Source organism: Erinaceus europaeus, chromosome 3 (assembly GCF_950295315.1).
Source record: "Erinaceus europaeus chromosome 3, mEriEur2.1, whole genome shotgun sequence".
In the NCBI taxonomy this organism is placed as follows: domain Eukaryota; kingdom Metazoa; phylum Chordata; class Mammalia; order Eulipotyphla; family Erinaceidae; genus Erinaceus; species Erinaceus europaeus.
Genome location: NC_080164.1, coordinates 27266052 through 27292007, shown reverse-complemented (window position 1 = coordinate 27292007; position 25956 = coordinate 27266052). Strand labels below are relative to the sequence as shown.

The 25956-nt window shown below is 44.3% G+C and overlaps 1 protein-coding gene across 1 annotated transcript; it reads right to left on the bottom strand.

Annotated features, from left to right (window-relative positions):
* Window positions 1-440: 440 nt before the first annotated feature.
* Window positions 441-25933, bottom strand: LOC103111676 (tetratricopeptide repeat protein 39B-like). Its single transcript, XM_016187216.2, has 2 exons — window positions 25693-25933; window positions 441-2465 (listed from the first exon to the last, which is right to left on the bottom strand). Exon 2 carries the CDS (start codon window positions 2330-2332, stop codon window positions 554-556), a length of 1779 nt encoding a protein of 592 aa, XP_016042702.1. The 5' UTR covers window positions 2333-2465; window positions 25693-25933; the 3' UTR covers window positions 441-553.
* Between the last annotated feature and the right edge of the window lie 23 nt (window positions 25934-25956).

Sequence of the window (25956 nt, the reverse complement as noted above, 5' to 3'; positions counted from 1 at the left end):
AGATAGAAAGAAAAAGAAAGGAAGGAAATATAGAGGTGGGTGGGCAGATAGCATAATAAATGGTTATACAAAGAGACTCATATGCCTGAGGCTCCAAAGTCCCAGGTTCAATCCCCCACACCACAAGCCAGAGCTGAGTAGTGCTCTGGTAAAAGAGAGAGAGAGAGAGACAAATGACCGCTGGAAGCAGCGCATTCATACAGTTACTGAACTCTAGCTATAAACTGTGGGGGTTAAAAAAAAAGATGCTTTCTAAACATAACAAATTAATAAATACTATGAGAAAGAGAATATTTTATAAGGTTCGTCATTTGCCTTTTGTTTTTCAAGAACGGACATCACTCCATTACCAGCCCAACACACTCGCTTTTATAGGTACAGACGCAAGAAAGAAGGCAGAGCAGGAGCAGTTCCCTGCTTCCTTGTAAAGAGTCCGACTCTTAGTGGATGGCTCCTCTTTTATTTCTTCTACAAATCATTGCTTTTTCTACCTGCTAGTCACCTTACTGGTTGTTCTTCCGTCACTGGGAATAAATGAGACCACAGTGGGCTCCTACCGAATCACTCTTTCTTTACGTATTTGCTCCAGGGCTATGTGGGTCCGGAACTGTAGGCGGGCTTCCATGGAATAGTCTTTGTAGTTCTTGATGTTGTCTAGGTATTTGACTGCTGCATTGTTATCTCCTCTCACATAATGGAGGATTCCCAGCTCATAGTATGCATATGGCACCAAATAGTGATCGGTTTTTAACAGTTTTTCCCTTTGAACAACTCGAATGAGATACTGCTCAGCCACAGAAAACTTGCTCAGGTATTTGAGGCACAGACCTTTCAGCAGATGTATCAGACAGATGTCATCAGCCCCATGCTCAAAGTTGGAGTTTCCCTGCAAAAACTCCTCTCCCTTGTTGATGACTGAGAGCCAGCTGGTCATCAGGTCGAGGCGTTTGCTGATGACCCGGAAGCCACTCCAGGCATACATGAACTCCAGAAGTGGCTGAGCTGTGTACCAACCCGTGGTTGTGCCGTAGTGATGACCTTTGTCTGCGAGAAACTTCTCGATGGGCACAGAGGTGCCTAAGAGTTTGATTCTCAGGCTGTCCACGCTGGAGAAGAGCGAGCTCATGTCCTCGTTTTCCAGGCTTCCGGAGTTCGAGGGCAGCACGGCCAGCAGCATGGCTTTGCTGAAAGTGTAGACAGCCTTGGACCAGCGGCTGTGCTGTGCCAGGAGGCTGGCATAGTAGTACGCCTGCTCCCACTCCTGCAGGGCGATGTGACACCACATAAGCTCCCAGTAGCAAAGGTGGTGGACCTGCTTCCATTCGTTCTGGCTGAAAATACACTGGTGCAGTATGCCCTGAGCCATGTCAAAGTGGCCCTTGAGCATATTGAAACGGGCATGGAAAAATTTCAGGATGACACAATTGGGGAATTTCTTAAGGTAGATGAGGAAGAGATCCTCCATCACAGTTTGGTGACCCTTCTCCACGCCCAGAGCTATATGGAGGTAGCTGTAGTAAAACAGCAGAGTGAACACACTTAGGATGGTGTTTATATGGGGGTGGGATGCGCTCTCGTAGAGCGAAGCTATGCCTGTGTCCATGTCACCACTGTACCCGACCACGTTGAGCAGTTTTAGGGTCTTGAGGGGCACGAGTGACAACAGCAGATTGAAGGCTCCGAGTCCAAATTTGATCCCTCCGGCCAGGTGTTTGTAGGTCTTGCTGTGGCTGTTGGGGATGTGCGTCAGCACCTGTTGGCAGTCTTTGTAGATCTGGTAACTGGACCCGATGGTGAGCCCATTCTTCAGGAAGCCGATCGCACTGTCGTCCTGTATCACCATGACTGTGCACTTCAAGATCAGGCACTCTGCGTAGCAGACTTCCGCATGTAGCTCCTCCTCCTTGATGGCGCCGGGGCCCTGTCTGCTCACGACCCGGGTAAAACTGACCATCCTCGTCTTCCTGCGGAAAGCATTGCAGGTCTTTAGAGCTTGCTTCACGACCACCATCCCCGTCTGTATGTCCTGCGGCTCAAAGGTCAGGACAGCCTTGACCACCATCAGGATGCTGTACACCAGGGCATGGTAGATGCTGTTCTGCGCCCAGGGGTGGATGAGGTTGATGGCATCGGAGAACCTGTTGTTTAGAAACAAATACAGCCCCGTTGTGCATTCTTCCAGGGAGGACGTCAAGCTCATGGTTGTGGCCGCAGGGATAATCTCAAAAGCGTCTTCAAATTTGTCTTCCCTGTCGTTCTCACCGCTCTGAGTCAGATTAAGGGATGAAAAATCCCCCTCCTCGTTGTCACCCTTCACGTGGCTTAGAGACATATTTGCTTGCCCCCTTTAGAGTCGAGAACTACCTGCTGAGGACTGTGGATATCGCAAAGGTGGCAGCTGTCCTGTTTGGGCCACGTCTCCCAGGTCAGCTCAGTGGCAGGATGCAGCCTTAGGGTGACCTCATCTATGTTGAACAGAGAGGAGAAGTCATTTTACAAGATGCATTTCTGAAAAGTTCAGGCCATTTGGAACATACTAATGGGAAAAAGGAACATGCTTTTTTTTTTTTTTTCTTTACTAGAGCACTGCTCAACTCTGGCTTATGGTGGTATAGGAGATTGAACCTAGGACTTTAGAACCTCAGATGTGAGAGTCTCTGTATAACCATTAAATTTTTTTTTTTTCTTAATGTGAGCTCAGATCTAGAGAGATGCAGAGGTCACATAGTCTCCTAAGCTGACTGTGGGCCCCAGACCACATCAAATCAATGGGGTTTACAGTCAACAATATTTATACACCTTTCCCATATTAGGGAGCTACTCTCTTCCCTGATCCAGCTTTCTGGTCCTTTTTCCAACCATGACATCATCTCCCCAGACAATAACTTGGATCCATGGCATATCAGATTTCAGGCTCAGGGGAAAAAAGAAAAAAAAAAAAAAACTAGTATAGCCCAGGCCCTTTGGAATATAACTAAAATATGCCTACTAGCTATCTACAAAATGGAGGACCCCCCAACTCTTCATCTGCACTATTCCAGCCTTTAGGTTCATGATTGGTCAACAATTTGTTTGGCTTTGTATGTTAACTCTCTTTTCAGCCACCAGGTTCCAGATGCTACCATGATGCCAACCATTCTTCCCTGGACAGGCGACCCCACCAATATGTCCTGGAGCTCTGCTTCCCCAGAGCCCCACCCCAACTAGGGAAAGAGAGAGGCTGGCTGCGAGTATGGATTGACCTGTCAACGCCCATGTTCAGCGGGGAATCAATTACAGAAGCCAGACCTTCCACCTTCTGCATCCCACAATGACCTTGGGTCCATGTTTACAGAGGGTTAAAGAATGGAAAAGCTATCAGTGGAGGGGATGGGATACAGAGTCCTGGTGGTGGGAATTGTGTGAAATTGTACCCCTCTTATCCTATGATTTAGTCAGTTTCCTTTTTTTTTTTTTTTTAAAGATTTTATTTACTCATTCATGAGAAATGATAGGAGAGAGAAAGAACCAGACATCACTCATGGTACATGTGCTGCCGGGGACTGAACTCAGGACCTCGTGCTTGAGCGTCCGATGCTTTATCCACCGTGCCACCTCCTGGACCCGATGTTTCCTTTTTATAAATAAAAAATTTAAAAAAAATTTTTTTTTGTGCCTCCAGGGTTATTGCTGGTGCTTGGTGCCTATACTACGAATCTACTGCTCCTGGAGGCTATTTTTCCCTTTCGTTGCCCTTGTTGTTTATCCTTGTTGTTGTTATTATTGTTATTATTGCTGTCATTGTTGTTGGATGAGACAGAGAGAAATCAAGAGAGGAGGGGAAGACAAAGAAGGGGAGAGAAAGGTAGACACCTGCAGATATGTTTCACCGCTTGTGAAGCGAACCCCCCTCCCCCCGCTGGTAAGGAACTGGGGACTCAAACTGGGATCCTTACCAGTCCTTGAGCTTTGTGCCATGTGCGTAACCCGCTGCGCTACTGCTTGGCCCCCTCTGTATAACCATTATGCGGTCTCCCCTCCCAGAAACATGCTCTCTTAAGTTATTGGGGGGGGGAAACCTTTGCAGGTAGTTATTGTGTAACTGTAACTGACACCCCCCAAAAAACTTCTCTTGGTTTCAGAAGATCATGCTTTTGTAAGCTGGAAAGTGGTACAGAGGATGAAGTGTTGGACTCTCAAACATAAGGTCCAGAGTTTGATGTTTTGGTTCTTACTCTCTCTTATTGATGAATAAATATATATATTTTTAAGTTGTGCTGGCAAAATAGTTCACTTGTGTGAGACCCAGGTTCAAGCGCGGACCCCACCAGATTGAAGGACACTTTGATGGTATAGTCTCTTTCACACACACCCCCCACGAAATCTGCCTGTCTCTATACATAAATAAGTAAAAAGGGGTTAGGCAGTGACACACTGGTTTAAGTGCACATAGTGCAAACAAAGCACAAATCAGAATAAGGATCTTGGTACTAGCGCCTGGATCCCTATCTGCAAGGAATCCCTTCGCAAATGGTGAAGCAGGTCTGCAGGTGTCTCTTTCTCTCCCCCCTCTGTCTTTCCTTCCTCTCTTCTTTCTGTCCTATCCAACAACAATAGCAGCAGCAACAACAGCAGCAGTAGCAACAACAACAATGGAAAAATATGACTACCAGGAGCAGTGGATTCATAGTGCAAGCACAGAGCCCCAGCAATAACCCTGGAGGCAAAAATAAATATTTTAAAAACTATATCTCATGTTATTGTTTTTCCCATCACTTTTGAATTTGTATCTATTTTTATAGAAAATTAGGTCCTAGGGGTTGGGTGGTAGTGCTGCGGGTTAAGTGCACAGGGCACAAAGTGTAAGGACCGGCATAGGGGTCCCTGTTCAAGCCTCCGGGTCCCTAGCTGCAGGGGGGTCGCTTTACAAGTGATGAAGCAGGTCTGCAGGTGTCTGTCTTTCTCTCTCCCTCTCTGTCTTCCTCTCCTCTCTAGATTTCTCTCTGTCGTATCCAACAACAACAGCAAAGACAACAATAATAACAACAACAAGGGCAACAAAATGTGAAAAATGTCCTCCAGGAGCAGTGAATTTGTGGTGCAGGCACCAAGCCCCAACAATTTAAAAAAAAAAGAAAAAAGAAAACTAGGTCCTGATGAAATGCTACAGTTAGTTACATAGGATCGTGTTGTGCAAACTGAAAACTTTCCTAGCACTGTTGCAAATCAAAGATAAAAATGAGTTATTATCACAGCAAAACTAAAATGTCTTGGTTGAAGGGAAGGTGAGATGAGCATAACAGAAAACCAGTTATATGTGACCCAGGAGGTGTCATAGTGGATAAAGTGCTGAGACTCTCAAGCTAGGGATCCAGAATTTGATCCCTGGTATCGCATGTGCCATAGTGATGCTCTGATTTTCTCTGTCTTTCAAATAAATCACTAAAAGCTTTTGTCGTCTGGGAGTTTACTCAGTAAATAAAGCATTAGATGTCAAAGCATGAGATCCCGAGTTCAATTTCCAGCAGCATATGTGCCAGAGTGATGCTCTGGCTCTCCCTCTTTCTCCTTGTCTTTCTCATGTTAATAAAAATAGAGTCCTTAGTCAACAATTTGCTTGGCTTTCTATGTTAACTCTTTTTCCAGCCACCAGGTTCCAGATTCTACCTTGATGCCAACCAGACTTCCCTGGGCAGATGACCCCACCAATGTGTCCTGGAGCTCCACTTCCCCAGAGCTCTGCCCCTCTAAGGAAAGAGAGAGACAGGCTGGTGGTATGGATCGGCCTGCCAACACCCATGTTCAGCAGGCAGCAATTACAGAAGCCAGACCTTCCACCTTCTGCACCCCATAATGACCCTGAGTCCATACTCCTGGAGGGTTAAAGAATAGGAAAGCTATCAGGGAAGGGAATGAGATATGGCGTTCCGGTGGTGGGAATTGTGTGGAATTGTACCCCTCTTAACCTATGGTTTTATCAGTGTTTCGTTTTTTTAATTTTTAAATATTTATTTATTCCCTTTTGTTGCCCTTGCTTTTTTATTGTTGTAGTTATTGATGTCGTTGTTGGATAGGACAGAGAGAAATGGAGAAAGGAGGGGAAGACAGAGATGAGGAGAGAAAGATAGACACCTGCAGACCTGCTTCACCGACTGTGAAGTGACCCCTCCAGCAGGTGGGGAGCCGAAGGCTCAAACCAGGATCCTTACATCGGTCCTTGTGTTTTGTGCCACCTGCATTTAACCTGCTGCGCTACCACCCAATTCCTTTAAGTGTTTCCTTTTTATACATAAAAATTAAAAAAAAAAAACCACACCTATGGACATCTAATCTTTGACAAAGGGGCCCAGACTATTAAATGGGGAAAGCAGAGTCTCTTCAACAAATGGTGTTGGAAACAATGGGTTGAAACATGCAGAAGAATGAAACTGAATCACTGTATTTCACCAAATACAAAAGTAAATTCCAAGTGGATCAAGGACTTGGATGTTAGACCACAAACTATCAAATACTTAGAGGAAAATATTGGCAGAACTCTTTTCCGCATAAATTTTAAAGACATTTTCAATGAAATGAATCCAATAACAAAGAAGACTAAAGCAAGTATAAACCTATGGGACTACATCAAATTAAAAAGCTTCTTCACAGCAAAAGAAAGCACTACCCAAACCAAAAGACCCCTCACAGAGTGGGAGAAGATCTTTACATGCCATACATCAGAGTTTAATAACCAACATATATAAAGAGCTTGCCAGACTCAACAACGAGACAACAAATAACCCCATCCAAAAATGGGGGGAGGACTTGGACAGAATATTCACCACAGAAGAGATCCAAAAGGCTGAGAAACACATGAAAAAATGCTCCAAGTCTCTGATTGTCAGAGAAATGCAAATCAAGACAACAATGAGATATCACTTCACTCCTGTGAGAATGTCATACATCAGAAAAGGTAACAGCAGCAAATGCTGGAGAGGGTGTGGGGTCAAAGGAACCCTCCTGCACTGCTGGTGGGAATGTCAATTGGTCCAACCTCTGCGGAGAACAGTCTGGAGAACTCTCAGAAGGCTAGAAATGGACCTACCCTATGACCCTGCAAATCCTCTCCTGGGGATATATCCTAAGGAACCCAACACATCCATCCAAAAAGATCTGTGTACACATATGCTCTTGGCAGCACAATTTGTAATAGCCAAAACCTGGAAGCAACCCAGGTGTCCAACAACAGATGAGTGGCTGAGCAAGTTGTGGTATATATACACAATGGAATACTACTCAGCTGTAAAAAATGGTGACTTCACTATTTCAGCCGATCTTGGATGGACCTTGAAAAAATCATGTTGAGTGAAATAAGTCAGAAACAGAAGGATGAATATGGGATGATCTCAATCTCAGGCAGAAGTTGAAAAACAAGATCAGAAAAGAAAACACAAGTAGAACCTGAAATGGAATTGGCGTATTGCACCCAAGTAAGACTCTGGGGTGGGTGGGTGGGGAGAATACAGGTCCATGAAGGATGATAAATGACATAGTGGGGGTTGTATTGTTAAATGGGAAACTGGGGAATGTTATGCATGTACAAACTATTGTATTTACTGTTGAATGTAAAACATTAATTCCCCAATAAAGAAATAAATTTTTTAAAAAACCTAAAAAAAAAAGAATAGCAAAGCTATCAGGGGAGGGGATGGGATACGGAGTCCTGGTGGTGGGAATTGGGAATGTGGAGTTGTACCCCTCTTATCCTATCGTTTTTGTCAGTGTTTCCTTTTTTTTAATTTAAAATAAATATTTATTCCCTTTTGTTGCCCTTGTTTTTTATTGTTGTAGTTATTATTGTTGTTGTTTTTGATGTCGTCATTGTTAGATAGGACAGAGAGAAATGGAGAGAGGAGGGGAAGACAGAGTGGGGGAGAGAAAACTAGACACCTGCAGACCAGCTTCACCGCCTGTGAAGGCAAACGCTAGAAGAAGAACCGCCTGTGAAGCAACTCCCCTGCAGGTGGGGAGCTAGGGGCTCGAACCGGCATCCTTATGCTGGCCCTTGGGCTTTCCGTGATGTGTGCTTAACCCGCTGTGCTACTGCCTGACTCTCCAGTGTTTCCTTTTTGTACATAAAAATTTAAAAAAAAGAGCCCTGTACCCCACCTGTGGGAAGGAAGCTTCAGAAGTGATCAAGCACAGTGTGTTGTGTCTCTGTCTCTCTGTCTCTCTCTTCCTCCCTGTCTTTTACCCTCCATCTGGAAAAAAAAAAAAAAGTCCACAGGGAATGGTGGAATCATATAGGCACAAATCCCCAAGAAAAATCCTGATCGCAAAGAAACAAACAGGGGGCCGGGTGGTACCACAGCGAGTTAACCACACATGGCATGAAGCTCAACGACCCATGTAAGGATCCCAGTTTGAGCCACCGGCTCCCCTGAAGTGGGGGGTCGCCTCACAGGCAGTGTAGCAGGTCTGCAGGTGTCTATCTTTCTTTCCCCTTTTCTGTCTTCCCTTCCTCTCTCGATTTCTCTCTGTCCTATCCAACAACAGCAATAGCAACAATAACAATAATAATAACAAGGGCAACAAAAATGGGGAGAAATGGCCTCCAGGAGCAGTGAATTCGTAGTGTAGGCACTGAGTCCCAATGAGAAACCGAGACAAAACAAGAAAGAAAGAAAGAAAAAAAGGGAGAAAGAAAGAAAGGAAGAAAGAAAGAAAGAAAGAAAGAGAAGGAAAGAAAGAAATGGGATGATGTCTGAATCTTCATTTACGTGTTGGAAAGTAGTATTTAGTGTTAAGAAAAGTATTTATTGCATTTTCCTATGGAAGAAAATGATGGAATCCTTGTTTTCTCTATAAATGGAGTGCACACATTTCAGACTGAGATATCCTGAGGTTGTGCCTTCTTTCATAAACTCTGCTTAAACTGTCAGGGGGAAATCTGTCTGTCATTTGTTTCCTGTCAAACACATAAGTATGATTTTACTGAAAACAGCCCTTCAGTGACAGACCAGAATCAAAACAGCAGTACCCCCCACCAATGTGTCCTGGAGCTCTGCTTCCCCAGAGACCCACCCTACTAGGGAGAGAGAGAGGCAGACTGGGAGTATGGACCAACCAGTCAACGCCCATGTTCAGCGGGGAAGCAATTACAGAAGCCAGACCTTCTACCTTCTGCAACCCTCAATGACCCTGGGTCCATGCTCCCAGAGGGCTAGAGAATGGGAAAGCTATCAGGGGAGGGGGTGGGATATGGAGATTGGGTGGTGGGAATTGTGTGGAGTTGTACCCCTCCTACCTTATGTTTTTGTTCATTAATCCTTTCTTAAATAAAAAATTAAAAAAAAAAAAAAACAGCAGTACCTTCGCAAAGAGAGCACTGGAACCATCTTATGTCCTTGAATGTTTTCCATAAACCATGTCTTTAAAAAAAAGTAAACAAGCAGGGGCTGAGCGGCAGCACACTCGTTTGGCACACATGTTACAGTGTGCAAGGACTCGGGTTCCAGCCCCTTCTCCCCACCGGCAGAAAGGACATTTCACGAGCAGTGAAGCAGGCCTGCAGGTTTCTTTCTCTTTCTCTATCTCCCCATCCCCTCTCACTTTCTCTCTGTTGTACCAAATAAAAAATGTAAAGAAAGAAAAAGAAGAAGAAAAAAAGGAGGGGCCAGGTGGTGGCACAGTTGGTTAAGCACACAAGCTATAGTGTGCAAGGACCCTGGTTTAAGCCCCTAGGCCCCACCTGCAGGGGGAAAGCTTCACAAGTGTAGCAGGTCTGCAGGTGTATCTCTTTCTTTTTCTCTCTACTTCCTTCTCCCCTCTCAATTAAGTATAATAAAAAATTTTTAAAGAATAAAGAAAAAGGAAAAAATGGCAACCAGAAAAAGTGGATTTGGGAAAAGTGGATTTTTTTGTGCCCCAAAGATAACCCTGGTGGTAATAAAATACAATAAATATATAAAGCTTTTTCTTTATTTATTCCCTTTTGTTTTATTGCTGTTGTAGTTATTATTATTGCTGTCACTGATGTCATTGTTGTTGGACAGGACAGAGAGAAATCGAGGGAGGACGGGAAGACAGAGGGGGAGAGAAAGACACCTGCATATGGGATGATCTCACTCTCAGGCAAAAGTTGAAAAACAAGATCAGAAGAGAAAACACAAGTAGAACTTGAACTGGAATTGGCCTATTGCACCAAAGTAAAAGACTCTGGGGGAGGGGGGAGAATGCAGGTCCTTCAGAGGACCTAGTGGGTGGGGGTTGTATTGTTATATGGAAAACTGGGGAATGTTATACATGTATAAACTATTGTATTTACTGTTGAATGTAATACACTAATTCCCCAATAAAGAAATTAAAAAAAAAAAAAAAAAGAAAGACACCTGTAGATCTGTTTCACCATTTGTGAAGAGACTTCCCTGGCGGAGGCTAGAACCGAGATCCTCTGGCCAGTCCTTGTGCTTTGTGCCACCTGCACTTAACCCACCAGGCTACCGCCCAACTCCCAAATAAAGCTTTTTTTAAAAAAAGAAAGAAGAGACCAGGTGATGGCGTACCATCTAGAGTGCATGTTACCTTGCCCAAGGACCTAGACCAAGCTCCCCAGTTCTCACCTACAGGGGAAAACTTTTTTTTTTTTTTTTGGCCTCCAAGCTTATTGCTGGGGCTCAGTTCCAGCACTATGAATCCACTAATCCTGGCGACCACTTTTCCATTTTTTTAAATTAAAAAAATATTTTTTTATTCCCTTGTGTTGCCCTTGTTGTTTTGTTGTTGTAGTTATTATTGTTGTTATTGATGTCGTTGTTGTTGGATAGGACAGAGAGAAATGGAGAGAGGAGGGGAAGACAGAGGGGGAGAGAAAGATAGACACCTACAGACCTGCTTCACCGCCTGTGAAGCGACTACCCTGCAGGTGGGGAGCCAGGGGCTCGAACCGGGATCCTTAGGCCAGTCCTTGCACTTTGCACCACAACCACTGCACTACTGCCCAACTCCCTATTTATTTTCTTTTTACTTGATAGAACAGAGAGAAATTGAGAGGGGAGGAGGAGATAGGGAGGGAGAGACAGAGAAAGAGATCTGCAGGACTGCTTCACTGTTTATGAAGCCACTCCCCAGGTCCTTACACATGGTAACATATATGCATAACTGGGTATGCCACCTCTTGGCCTCCCCCCAAAAGTAGACTTTTAAGAAAGATTTTGTTTCATTTTACCAGAGGACTGCTTAGCTATGGTTTATAGTGGCAGAGGAGATAGAACCTGGGACCTTGTGGCCACAGTGAGAGTCCCTTTACAGAACCATTAGACTATGACTCCCCCCACCAGTAGATTTTAAAATAAATAAATACTTATTTTATAAAAATAAATAAATTTTATATTTTTAATATTTATTTATTTATCCTCCAGGATTATTGCTGGGGCTTGGTGCCTACACTACAAATCCACTTCTCCTGGAGGCTATTTTTCCCCTTTTTGTTATTACTGTTATTGTTATTGTTGTTGGATAGGATAGAGAGAAATCGAGAGAGGAGAGGAAGACAGAGAGGGAAGAGAAAGATAGACACCTGCAGACCTGCTTTACCGCTTGTGAGGCGATCCCCCGGCAGGTGGGAATAAATCTTTATTTTAATGAGATGAGAGATAAGAGACTAGACCATTGTTCAGCTCTAGTTTATGGTGGTGCTGGGGATTGAACCTAGGGCAGTAGAGCCTCAGGTATGAGAAAGTCTCTTACATAACCATTATGCTCTCTCTCTCCCAGCTCCCTAGTACAATTTTTTAAAGTGTCTTAAAAATGTTAAGGGGGGAGTCGGGTGGTAGTGCAGCGGGTTAATTGCGCTCGAAGCCCAAGGACCCGTAAGGATCCCAGTTCAAGCCCCCCGGCTCCCCATGGCAGGAGGGTCGCTTCACAAGTGGTGAAGCAGGTCTGCAGGTGTCTATCTTTCTCTCCCCGTCTACCTCACTTCTCTCCATTTCTGTCTTATCCAACAACGGTAAAACAACAAGGGCAACAAAAGGGGAAAAAAAATAGCCTCCAGGAGCTGTGGTTCGTGGTGTAGGCAGCAAAAAACTACAACAACAACAACAAATGTTGGGGGGGGCGCTGGATAGTGGTGCACCTGGTTAAGTGTATGTATCACCATGCATAAGGACCTGTGTTCGAGCCTCCAGTCCCTACCTGTAGGGGGAAAGCTTCATAATCAGTGCAGTAGTGCTGCAAGTCTCCTTTCTCTCTCTCTCTTTCTCTCTCTCTCTCTGTCTCCCTTTCTACCTTCCTCTCCCTTTCAAATAAAATTTGTTTAAAACAATGTTAAAGGTCAGGTATAATGGCTATGCAAAAAGACTTTTATGCCTGAGACCTTGGTTCAAACCTCCCACCCACCCACCACAACTTAAAACAGCCCAGCTGTGGTCTGGAGGTGATGCAGTGGATAAAGCATCGGACTCTCAACCATGAGATCCCAAGTTCAATCCCTAGCAGCAAATGTACTAGAGTGATGTCTGGTTGGTTCTCTCTTTCCTCCTATCATTCTCATGGGTAAATAAATTCTTAAAAAACAAACAAACAAAACAAAACAGCCCAGCAGTGTTCTGGTAAAAATGAAAGAAAACAGAAAAACAAACAAATATGTTAGAGGGCAGCCCAGAAGATGACTCAGTGGATAAAGTGTTGGGTCCTGGAGTCTCCAATGTCAGTGATGTGCCTCCCTCTCATTTAGACAGAGACAGAGAGAGTGAAAGAGACCACAGCACCAAAACTTCCTTCAGTGTGCACAAGTGAGCTATTTTACTGCCCTGTCCCATAATAATAATAATATATATATATATCTATATTTATCTAAATATATATATATAACTTATAAGAGAGATTTTCACATGAGACAGAGAGGAGAGAGAGACAGATAGAGATAGAACCAGAGTACCGTGGTTCGGGAGGTGGTTCGGGAGGTGGTTAAGGCACTGGACTCTCAAGCATGAGATCCTAAGTTCGATCCCCGGCAGCACATGTACCAGAGTGATGTCTGGTTCTTTATCTCTCTCCTATCATTTCTCATGAATCAATAAATAAAATCTTAAAAAAAAAAAAAAAAGAACCAGAACACCACTATCCCACCACAGTAACCACCACAATGCTCAAAAAAATCTTAACCTTAAACATGATGGTCACTTTTTGTTATTGTTGTTCTTTCTTTTGTAAGCTCATGTGTTTCAATTCTCTAGATTCCACATGAGTGAAACCATCGGGTAGTTGTCTTTCACTTCCTTCCTTCCTTCACTAAGCACACTCACCCCCAGCTCTATCTATTTTGTCTCAAAGCACACAATATCTTTTTAAATTATAGAGCAGTGAGCTGAGGAGATACTATAGTGGTTATGCAAAAAGCCATCCATGCCTGAGGCTTCATGGTTCTAGGTTCAATTCCCAGCACCATCATAAACCAAAGCAGTGGTCTGGTAAGAGAGAGAGAGAGAGAGAGAAGTTAATTGCAGAGTAGTATTCCATTGGATAAATGTCCCATCACTCTATCTAGTCATCTGTGGATGGGCATTAAGCTGCTCCACTCCTTGGCTGTTATGAATACTGCAGCTCTGAACGTTGGGTACATCTGTCCCCTTGCATGAGTGCACGCAGGTCCTTAGGCTGTTTGCCCAGGTGTGGTACTGCAGGATCACAAAGTATTTCCAGGTTTGTTTGAGGGCTCTCCCCACTGTTCTCCACAGGACCAGCCCACGCTTGCATTCTCATTCTTCTTAAATCTCATTTTGCAAATGAAGTTGAAGTAGCAGGAAATGAAAAAAACTAGCCTGGGGTTAAATACATTCCGCACCCAACTCTGCCTCACCCCATGGTTTATCATCATCATCTTTTTAAAAAAATATTTTTATTTATTTATTTATTTATTTATTTACCTTTTCGTTGCCCTTGTTTTCATCACTGTTGTGGTTATTATTGTTGTTGTTATTTATGTCGTTGTTGGATAGGACAGAGAGAAATGGAGAAAAGAGGGGAAGACAGAGAGGAGGAGAGAAAGATAGACAACTGCAGCCCTGCTTCACTGCTTGTGAAGCAAACCCCCTGCAGGCGGGGAGGGCTCAAGCTGGGATCCTTACTCTGGTCTTGGTGCTTTGCACCATGTGCACTTAATCCGCTGTGCTACAGCCCAACTCTAATTTATCTTTTTTTTTTTTTAATTTCTTTATTGGGGAATTATTGTTTTACATTCTACAGTAAATACAATAGATTCTACATGCATAACATTTCCCAGTTTTTATATAACAATACGACACCCATTAGGTCCTCTGTCATCCTTTTTGGACCTGTATCCCCACCCCCCACCCCAGAGTCTTTTACTTTGGGTTTATGTTCTTAAATCTCCTCTGCAAAAGGTTTGGGCGCTGAAATCCCAATTTAGAAAAAATGGGCATTTACTGGAACTGGCTGATAAGTATGGAAACATCGAACAGGGCAGTGCTGTTCAAAGGACATCTGGGAGCTGCTTAATAATGTATGTTCTCGGGGGTCAGATGGTAGCGCAGCAGGTTAAGCGCACGTGGCACAAAGCACAAGGACCAGCTCAAAGATCCTGGTTCAAGCCCCCGGGTCCCCACCTGCAGGTGAGTCGCTTTACAGGCGGTGAAGCAGGTCTGCAGGTGTCTATTTTTCTCTCCCCCTCTCTGTCTTCCCCTCCTCTCTTCATTTCTCTCTGTCCTATCTAAAAACAACGACATCAATAGCAACAATAATAATAACCACAACAACGATAAAAACAACCAGGGTAACAAAAGGGGAAAAAAAAATGGCCTCCAGGAGCAGTGGATTTGTGGTGCAGGCACTGAGCCCCAGCAATAACCCTGGAGGCAAAAAAAAAGTATGTTCTTGGGAGCCATGGCCTCCAGGAGCAGTGGATTCGAGGTGCAGGCACCGAGCCCCAGCAATAACCCGGGAGGCAAAAAAAAAAAAAAAAAGGTATGTTCTTGGGAGCCGGGCAGTGGCGCAGCGGGTTAAATGCACACTGAGGAAAGCTCACGAACCAGCATCAGGATCCCGGTTCGAGCCTCCAGCTCCCCACCTGCAGAGGGGTTGCTTCACAGGCGGTGAAGCAGGTCTGCAGGTGCCTGTCTTTCTCTCCCCCTGTCTTCCCCTCCTCTCTCCATTTCTCTCTGTCCTATCCAACAACAACAACAACGACAATAACAAGGGCAACAAAAGGGAAGAATTTTTAAAAATAATGTAGGTTCTTAAAAAAAAAGATTCTGGGGCTGTGTAGTGGCACACCTGGTTGAGCCCACACGCTGCAGTGTGCAAGGACCCAGGTTCAAGCCCCTAGTCTCCAACTGCAGGGGGAAAACTTCATGGGTGGGGAAATAGGGCTGCAGGTGTCTCTCCCTTTCTGTCTCTCAATTTCTGTTTTTATCCTAAATAAATAAATAAATATTTAAAATATTCACTTGTTAACATGAGTGGGGGAGAGGAAAACCAGAGCATCACCCCAGCACATAGGGTGCCAGGGATTGAACTCATGACCTCAAGCTTAAGACTTCACCCACTTCACAATACTTCACCCACTACATATCTCCTGGGCTGAAAATAATATATGTTTTTTCTTTATTAGAGCACAGCTCAGCTCTGGTTTATGGTGGCTGGGGGGAATTGAATCTGGGACCTGGGACCTGGGACCCCAGAGCCTCTTTTTTTGCAAAACCATTATGCTTTTTCATTATTACTATTTATTTTTTATTTATTTTTTTATATTTTATTTTATTTATTTATTCCCTTTTGTTGCCCTTGTTGTTTTATTATTTTAGTTATTATTGTTGTCGTCGTTGTTGGATAGGACAGAGAGAAATGGAGAGAGGAGGGGAAGACAGAGAGGAGGAGAGAAAGATAGACACCTGCAGACCTGCTTCACCGCCTGTGAAGCGACTCCCCTGCAGGTGGGGAGCCGGGGTTCGAACCGGGATCCTTATGCCGGTCCTTGTGCTTTGCGCCACCTGCACTTAACCCGCTGCGCTACAGCCCGACTCCCTATTTTTTATTTTTTACTGCTCAGCTCTGGTTTTTGGTGGTGCTGGGGATTGAAACTGGGATCTTGGAGTCTCAGGCATGAATGTCTTTTTGCATTAAGCTGTTTCCCCAGCCCTAATTATTTATTAATGAGAGAGAAGAGGAGAGAGATAAATAAAGCCAAAGCATCACTCTGACACATGTGATGCTGGGGGACTGAAGTCAGAATCCAGGCTTGGGAGTCGGGTGGTAGAGCAGCGGGTTAAGTGCATGTGGCGCAAACCTCAGGGACCAGCGTAAGGATCCTGGTTGGAGCCCCTGGCTCCCCACCTGCAGGAGAGTCGCTTCACAAGCGGTGAAACAGGTCTGCAGATGTCTCTCTCTCTCTCCTTCTTTGTCTTCCCTTCCTCTCTCCATTTCTCTCTGTCCTATCCAGCAACGAAGACATCAGCAATAGCTACAACAATAAAAAACAAGGGCAACAAAAGGGAATAAGTAAAAAAACTACAACAATAAAAAAAAGGGCAACAAAAAGGAAATAAATAAATATAAAAAATTATAAAAAAAAAAAAAGAATCCAGGCTTGAGAGTCCAATGTTTTATCCACTGTGCCACCTCGCAGGTCACCCTAGTTCACTTTAAAAAAAAAAGAAAAGAAACAAAAAGAAGGGCAAGGGTAGATAGCATAATGGTTATGCAAAGACACTCTCATGCTGGAGGCTCCAAAAGTCCCAGGTTCAACCCCCTGCACCACCATAAGCCAGAGCTGAATAGTGCTCAGGTTATAAAAAAAGAAAGAAAAGACAACGAAAAAAATTCATATATGTATAGCACTGCTCAACTGTGGCATATCGGGTTGGAGGTGGAACCTGAGCTTTCAGACACAATGAATTCTGTGCTCTAACACACTGGGAAATCTCCCTTTAAAGTACACCTCTTTTTTTTTTTTTAAATGATCTTAACTATTTCATAAGGTATAGACTCATGAAGCTTTTCCCCCTGCAGGTAGGGGCAGAGGGACTTGAACCCGGGTCCTTGCACATGTGCACTCAACTAGGTGAGCCGCCACCCGCCCCCCCTCAGTTTCTGTCTCTATCAGATAATAAATAAATAAAATTTAAAAAATTAAAAAATATACTATTAAAAAAAGAAAAATAATAAAATAAACGGGGCTGGGTGGTGGCGCACCTGGTTGACTGCACACATTCCAATGTGCAGGAACCTGGGTTCAAGCCCTCATCCCCACCTACAGGGGAACACGTCATGAAACAGTCCTGTATGTATCTCTATATCTTTCTCTCTTCCTCCCTATCTCCCCCTTCCTTCTTGACTTCTGTCTCTATCCGATAAATGCTAAATAAAACAACAGAGACAAATATATATTTGAAAGGAGCCAGAACAGCACCAGGGCACATGCAGTGCCAGGGCTGGAAGGAAGAACCTCACACTTGCAAGTCCTGAACTCTACGACTGTGCCACCTCCCGGCTGCTGAAACACACCCCTTCCCTTTAATGATTGATATATTCCTAGTTAGAAAATTCTGTCCATGGGGGATGGTGTAGATTGCATAACTGTTATGCAAAAAGACTCATGCCTGAGGCTCTGAAGTCCCAGGTTCAATCCCCCCCACACATACACACACCATCATAAGCCAGAGATGAGCAGTGCTCTGGTAAAAATGTAAATAATAAAATCAAACAAATTACAGCTGGGCCAGGGAAATAACATAATGGTTACACAAGATGATTTTCTTTTCTTTTCAAGTCTTCTTTCTTTTTTAAAAAAATTTATTTTGTTTTTGAGAGAGATCCAGACAAAGACACATACACAGAGAGAAACACCAGAGCACTGCTTAGCTCTGGCTTATGGTGGTGCGGGGGATTGAACTTGGGACTTAGGAGTCTCAGGCATGAGAGTCTGTTTGCAGAACCATTATGCTATCTCCCCCAGGCCCTTCCTTTTTTTTTTTTTTTAATAAATATTTATTTATTCCCTTTTGTTGCCGTAGTTGTCTTCTTCTTGTAGTTCTTACTGTTGTCGTCGCTGTTGGATAGGAGAGAGAGAAATGGAGAGAGGAGGGGAAGACAGAGAGGGGGAGAGAAAGATAGACACCTGCAGACCTGCTTCACCGCCTGTGAAGGGACTCCTCTGCAGGTGGGGAGCCGGGGCTCGAACTGGGATCCTTAAGCCGGTCCTTGCGCTTTGCGTGCGCTTAACCCGCTGCACTACCGCCTGACTCCCCTGCCCTTGTTGTTTTTTTAATGTTGTAGTTATTATTGATGTCATTGTTGTTGGATAGGAAAGAGATAAATGGAGAGAGGAGGGGAAGACAGAGAGGGGGAGAGAAAGACACCTGCAGACCTGCTTCACCACTTGTGAAGCTACTCCCCTGCAGGTGGGGATCCAGGGGCTCAAACCAGGATCCTTATGCCAGTCCTTGCACTTCGCACCATGTGCACTTAACCCGCTGCACTACTGCCCGACTCCCTTTTTTTAAAAAAATATTTTATTTATTTATTTATTTAGTTTCCTTTTTTGTTGCCCTTGTTGATTTTATCACTGTTGTGGTTATTATTGTTGTTATTGATGTTGTTGCCAGATAGGACAGAGGGAAATGGAGAAAGGAGAGGAAGACAGAGATGGGGAGAGAAAAGACACCTGCAGACCTGCCTCACCACCTATGAAGCGACTACCCTGCAGGTGGGGAGCCGGGGGCTCGAACTGGGATCCTTACTCCGATCCTCCCTTTTCGCCATGTGCGCTTGACCTGCTGCACTACAGCCCGACCTCCCTCCCTTTTCTCTTTTTTAATAATTTTTTTCTTTTTGCCTCTGGGGGTTATCTCTGGGGTTTGGTTCCTGCACTACGAATCCACTGCTCCCAGAGGCCATTTTTCCCATTTTTGTTGCCCTTGTTGTTGTTATTTTTGTTGTTGTTGGATAAGACAGAGAGAAATGGAGAGAGGAGAAGGAGGAGACAGAGGAGGAGGGAAAGACAGACACCTGCAGACCTGTTTCATTGTCTGTGAGGCGACTCCCCTGCAGGTGGGGAACCGGGATCCTTAAAGCCGGTCCTTGTGATTTCATACCATGTGTGCTTAACCTGCTGAGCTACCGTCTGGCTCCCACAAGAAGATTTTCATGCCTAAGGTACCAAAGGTCCCAGGTTCAGTACCCAGCTCCACCATAAATCAGGGCTCAACTGAACAGTGCTCTGGGGGGGGGGGGTTTATATATTATATATATTACCTACTAGCTGAAAATACCTCCTAGGCTGAAAATAATAATTCTTCCAGGGTGAACAAAAGCAACTGGTGGCATAGCTATATGCAAACAATGTCAAAGGACATGAAATATGGTGAGGGTGTGTATGATACAGCAAATCCTAAAAAAGGGATTCTTCAAAGTTAACCCAATTGCCAAACAATGTGATTATTGCAAAAACCATCTATTGTCTTCTTAAACCCTAAGACAACAGGAATCTCCCACTTTGTCTATAGAGCCTATGTTTCTCCCAATCCTGGAACCTCTGGGGTGGAGCTCACTTCCCTGCATGCTTCCCTCAAATCAGGCCAAATGATATTGCATCCGCTGATTCCAACCTAATCAATGCAACGAGTACCATCTCAGCATGCTTCACCTCAGACTGTGTACAGAGACATCAGGCATGGATTGCCAACTCTTCACCCTCATCAGTCGGGTGAGACCTTTCCTTTCATGGTATTCTCTAATTCCATTCCAGGAGGTTCACTTCCTAACAAAGTCCTAGATATAGGCCAGGTCCTGTAAGATAGAGCATATGTTCACATGTATCCATAAATTAGGGCAAAATATATACCTGAAAGCAAAAATACACAATAGTCTTTAGTCGGTATCAAGTTCATAATGAAATAGTGTCTACTTAGACTTAGATACCCTCCTCACCTACTTCTTATTACAGTTCTCTCACTCACTCCAAAGCTAACCTTATCAAAGCAAGGACTGCAAAAGCTGAATAAGGGCAAGAGACTGGCATACTTTAACAATGACTCTTTAGTCACTATCAGGCCATTCCACCAGCTGGGACCCTAATCGAGGAGTCCTGAGTCTCCCAAACAGACTTGATGGGCCTAGACCTCAAATAAATCCCTCTCTCCATTGTTAACCAGCCATCTCTATCAGGAACAACAAAATAGACCCCTTTGTGGGCCCCCATAGGACCTTGCCCTCAACCTGGATCAACAATGGTAGAGAATGTTCCATCCTCTGAAGGGAGGATGGACAACATACTCTATGCTCCACCTGAGGAAGATGGGTTAATACTGGGGCAGCCTGGAATGTTCCTACTCATGACCACAGAATGTGACCCCAGATCTAGAGGGATGCAGAGGTCACACAGGCTCCTAAGCTAATTATGGGCCCTAGATCACACCAAATTGATGGGCTTTACAGTAATATTTATACCCCTTCCCCATATTAGGGAGCTACTCTCTTCCCTGATCCAGCTTTCTGGTCCTTTTCCCAGCCATGACATCATCTCTCCAGACAATAATTAGGATTCACCTGCATATCAGATTTTGGGCTCAGGTGAAAAACAAAACAAAACAAAAAACAAACAAACAGCACTAGTATAGCTAGAGGCCCTTTGAAATATAACTAAAATATGCCTACTAGCTATTTACAAAATGGAGCACCCCCCAACACTTCACCTGCACTATTCCAGCCTTTGTTTCAACAATTTGTTTGGCTTTGTACATTAACTCTCTTTTCAGCCACCAGGTTCCAGATGCTAACAGGATGCGAACAGACTTCCCTGGACAGACAATCCCACCAATGTGCCTTGGAGCTTGGCTTCCCCAGAGCCCTTCCCCACTAGGGAAAGAGAGAGACAGGATGGGAGTATGGATCGACCTGTCAACGCCCATATTCAGCAGGGAAGCAATTACAGAAGACAGACCTTCAACCTTCTGTATCCCACAATGATCTTGGGTCCATACTCCCAGAGGGCTAAAGAGTAGAAAAGCTATCAGGGGAGGGGTTGGTATACGGAGGTCTGGTGGTGGGAACTGTGCAAAGCTGTACTCCTCTTATTCTACGGTTTTATCAATTTTTCCTTTTTATAAATAAAAAATTTTAAAAAAGAAAAGAATAATTCTCTTTTCTTTACCAGGGCGCTGGTGGACCCTCAGGCGTAAAAGATCATACATATATGTGATCCTTGAAATCCCCAGCACCAGAGTGATACTCTGACACTCTCATCCAGAAATATAAATAAGTAGACCAGTGGTCCGGGAGGTGGCATAATGGATAAAACACTGGATTCTCAAGCATGAGGTCCCTAGTTCAATCCCTGGCAGCACATGTACCAGAGTGATATCTGGTTCTTTCTCTCTCTCTCTCTCCTATCTTTCTCATTAATAAATAAATAAAATCTTAAAAAATAAATAAATAAATAAGTAGACCTTTAAAAATATATATTCTAACTACAACAATAAAAAATAACAAGGGCAACAAAAGGGAATATATATATACACACACACACACACACACACACACACATACACTAGGGGCCAGCACACCTAGTTAAGTGCTCATATTACAGTCTGCAAGGACCCGAGGTCAAGCCCCTGGTCCCCACCTGCAGGGGGAAAGCTTCACAAGTGGTGAAGCAGGGCTGCAGGTGTCTTTTTGTCTCTTTCCCTCTTTCTAGCTCCCCTTCCCCTCTCAATTTCTCTCTGTCTTTATCCAATAATAAATAAATTTAAAAAATATAGGTTAAAATTTTTAAAAAGAATATATTCTAAGCATGCTTCTGAAAATGTTCTCTTCCCTGTATTTTGAACAGCACTCTAGAGAAAGATTATGAAGTGTTAAATAAGAGATGAGAAAGCAGGGGCTAGGGAGACAGCATCGTGGTTATGCAAAAAGACTTTCTCATCCCTGAGGTTTCAAGGTTCAGTCCCCAGCACCACCATAAACCAGAGCTGAGCAGTGCTCTGGTCTTTCTCTCTGTACCTCTCATTAAAATAAGATAAATAAATAATATTGGGGAAAAAAGAAAGAAAATGGAAAGCCCTAGTTGCATTTAGCTGCAGATTGTTCTGTAGTTCATCCAAAAAGCACACAGGGAAGGTCAGTGACTACAGAACATTGATTTACATTAAAAATCGATCCATGTGCAAAAGGCTTTGGCTTATTTTTCTTGCCTTAAGGTTCCCACACTCAAGCTATAATGGTGACAAGTCAAATTTAAGAGTAAAACAAAAATGGAGATTAATAAAAATTTTTTAAAAAGATTAAGGGTGGGAGTCGAGCTGTAGCGCGGCGGGTTAAGCGCACGTGGCGCAAAGCACATGTTAGAGTGCACAGGGATGCAGGTTCGAGCCCTTGGTCCCCACCTGCAGGGTGAAAACTTCATGAGTGGTGAAGCAGTCCTGTAGGTGTCTCTGTCTCTCTTCCTCCCTCTCCCGTCTCGATTTCTGGCTGTCTTTATCCGAAAAATAAAGATAATAAAAAATAAATTTAAAAAATTTGACAGGTGTTTTCTTTAGTGCTTCTCTAAAAATACTGCATCTAGGAAATAGTTAAGCTGTGAAAAACTAGGAGGCGGGCAGTGGCGCAGCAGGTTAAGGGCACATGGTCGCGCAAGGAGCAGCCATAAGGATCCCTGTTGGCGCCCGGGCTCACCACCAGCAGGGGAGTTGCTTCACAGGTCTGCAGGTGTCTGTCTTTCTCACTCCGTCTTCCCCTCCTCTCTCGATTTCTCTCTGTTCTATCCAACAACGACAGCAACGGCAACAACAATAACGATGACGATAAACAACAAGGGCAACAAAAGGGGGGAAAAAGGGGAGTTGGGCGGTAGTGCAGTGGCTTAAGCACACACGGCGCCACGCAGAAGGACCGGCGGGCGGCGTAAGGATCCCGGCTCCCCACCTGCAGGGGAGTCGCTTCACAAACAGTGAAGCAGGTCTGCAAGTGTCTATCTTCCTCTCCCCCTGTCTTCCGCTCCTCTCTCCATTTCTCTCTGTCCTATCTAACAAAGATGACATCAATAACAATAAAAAAACAAGGGCAACAAAAGAGAAAATGAATAAATACATATTTTTTAAAAAATCCATGCCAAAGGACAAATTAAAAAAATTTTTTTTAAAAAGATGTGAAAAACTGTTATAAAGGGGCTGGGGAGAAAGCATAATGGTTATGTAAACAACCTTCATGCCTGAGGCTTGGAGATCCCTGGTTCAATCCCCAGCACCACCATCAGCCAGAGCTGAGCAGTGCTCTGATGTGTCTTTCAATAAAATAAATACAATTATTTAAAAACTGCTATAAAAAGATTAAGTATTAATTTTCCCCAACTTAAACTGTCACTGTTTAACATCCATGACTTGCTCTCTATTTTGAATTAGGTCATGTTAGGCTATTTGTTGAATTAAATTCACAATAAATTGAATCTGGAACATGATCTGAATTTAATACAGAATCTAGCTGGGGGTAAATAGCATAACGGTTGTGCGAAAGGACTCTCATGCTTGAGGCTCCAAAGTTCCAGCTTCAATCCCCTGTAACACCATAAATCAGAGCTGACCAGTGCTCTGGTAAAAATACATACATATATATATACTCCTTAAAGCAGAAAGTGATGTGGGTGAAGCTGATTTCAAGCGAGTCAGCAGGGGCTGGAGAGCCTGCTCAGTGACAGGGCACAGCACTTGCATGTCTGAGGTTCAATCCTGGGCACTACCTTGTACCAGAGTCGAGCAGTGGACTCCTTCTGTAACTCTTAATAGAAACATCAAAATTGAGCTGAGCTCTGGTGTTTCTCTCTGTCTGTCTCTCTCTCTGCATTTCTCTCAAAAATAAAATAGAATTCAAAACTTCTAGATAATGAGCATATTAGATAGACCAGCCACATGTCATCTAATATGATACCCCCCACATGTTGGAGTACACATGGTCAGTAAGAAAAAGAGGAGGAGCAAAATCATACACACACAGGCAACACGCACCAGAAGTAAAAAAAATAAAAATAAAAATTACAGGGTGGGGGGAGCTAGCATAGTGATTATGCAAAAGACTTTCCTACCTGAGGCTCTGAGTCCCAAATCCCTAATCCCTTCCATCACCATAAGCCAGCTTTTTTTTTTTTTTTCATAAGCCAGCTTTGAGCAGTGCTCTGGTTAAAAAAAATACATCAATAAGTAAAATCAAATTACTGAGGCATTATGAAAATGATTTCCTTTTTTAAATTTTCTTATTTATTTATTTATTTATTTATTTATTTATTAACCAGAGCATTGTTCAGCTCTGGCTTATGGTGGTGCAGGGGACTGAACCGGGGACTTTGGAGCCTCAGGCATGAGAGTCTGCTTGCATAACCATTATGTTATCTACCCTCCACCCTGAAAATGATTTCCTATTTATTAGGGGGCTGTATGAAAGAGTACAATTTAGCCCTTTTGAGAAGAACCCTGTAAACTGGATAATAGCAAAACACATACACAACAAAAGCAGTCTAATGAAGAACAAGTAGAATCTACTTTATGGAGGTTCTATCTTCTTGCTAGAAACTTCCTTAAGATAATTTTTTTGCATATTTTGAGAAACCTAGAAACATTTAGATATGTGTCCATTTGCAGAGAATCCAGACTTCATGTCACCAACTCTAGACTCCATTGTACAGTAATTGGTCCCCCACCTCTGTTCGTCCACACAAGGTGAAAAGACAGATGGCAGAGCAAAATTAGAAGAAACAGGAGTCGGGCGGTAGTGCAGAGGGTTAAGTGCAGGTGGCGCCAAGTGCAAGGACCTGAGGTGTAAGGATCCCAGTTCGAGTCCTCTGCTCCCCACCTGCAGGGAAGTCACTTCACAAGCGGTGAAGCAGGTCTGCAGGTGTCTTTCTCTCCCCCTCTCTGTATTCCCCTCCTCTCTCCATTTCTCTCTGTCCTATCCAACAACATCAATAACTACAACAACAATAAGAAAACAAGGGCAACAAAGGGGAATAAGTAAATATAAAAAAATCTTTAAAAAAAAAAAGCAGAAAAAACACCTACAGATTTCCTCTTTATCCTGGCTCCAGGCTTCGGGAGTGTGGGGTGACCCTGGGGGTAAACATTAGAGTAAGGCTGGGGGTGACACTAGGTAAGCATGGAGGTGACACTGGCAGTGTACCCTGAGGTTAGGCCACTGAGGCCGAAATTGGTGCCATTGCAGCCTGGGAGGTGACACAGTGGATAAGATATTAGACTCTCAAGCTTGAAGTCCCGAGTTCAGTCACTGGCATCACATGTGCCAGAGGGATGCTCTGGGTCTCTCTTATATACAAATCTTGGGCCTGGGCAATGGCGCACCTGGGTGAGAGCACATGTTACAATTCACAAGGACCCGGGTTCAAGCCCCCGGTCCCTACCTGCAGAGGGAACACTTTGCGAGTGGTGAAGCAGGGCTGCAGGTGTCTGTCTCTTTTCCTCTCTATTTTCCCCTTTCTTCTCAATTTCTGACTGTCTCTATCCAATATATAAAGGTAGTAAAAAATAGAACCCCAAATCTTAAAGAAACTAATGATCACCAATGGGAGGGGTGTCACTTAGGGTCATCATAGGGATGGACACTGGCAGTCACCCTGGAGATGACATTGAGATTGACACGATGGGCTGCCACGGGGTGACACTAGGTGGGTAACCCTAGGGGTGACACGGCGGAGGCGCAGCGGGGTCCGGGCGTCCTCACCGCGACTGGACTCGCGCTGTCCGCGGCTGCGCCCCCGAGCAGCCCCCTGGGCCAGGTCCCCCCGAAGACAGGCAGCGACAGCGGCGGCGACATCCGCACTCCCGGGACCACAGCCCCGCCAAGGCCGGTCTGGCGCCCCCGCAAGCGTCTGAGGGGGTCCCCAAGTGTGGGAGGGGCCGGGAAGACAGGGGCGGGGGACGCTGGTAGACCGGAGCAGGGGGCGGGGGTCGCCGCCGCTTCTGGGCTGCGCGCGCGGCGTTCCCA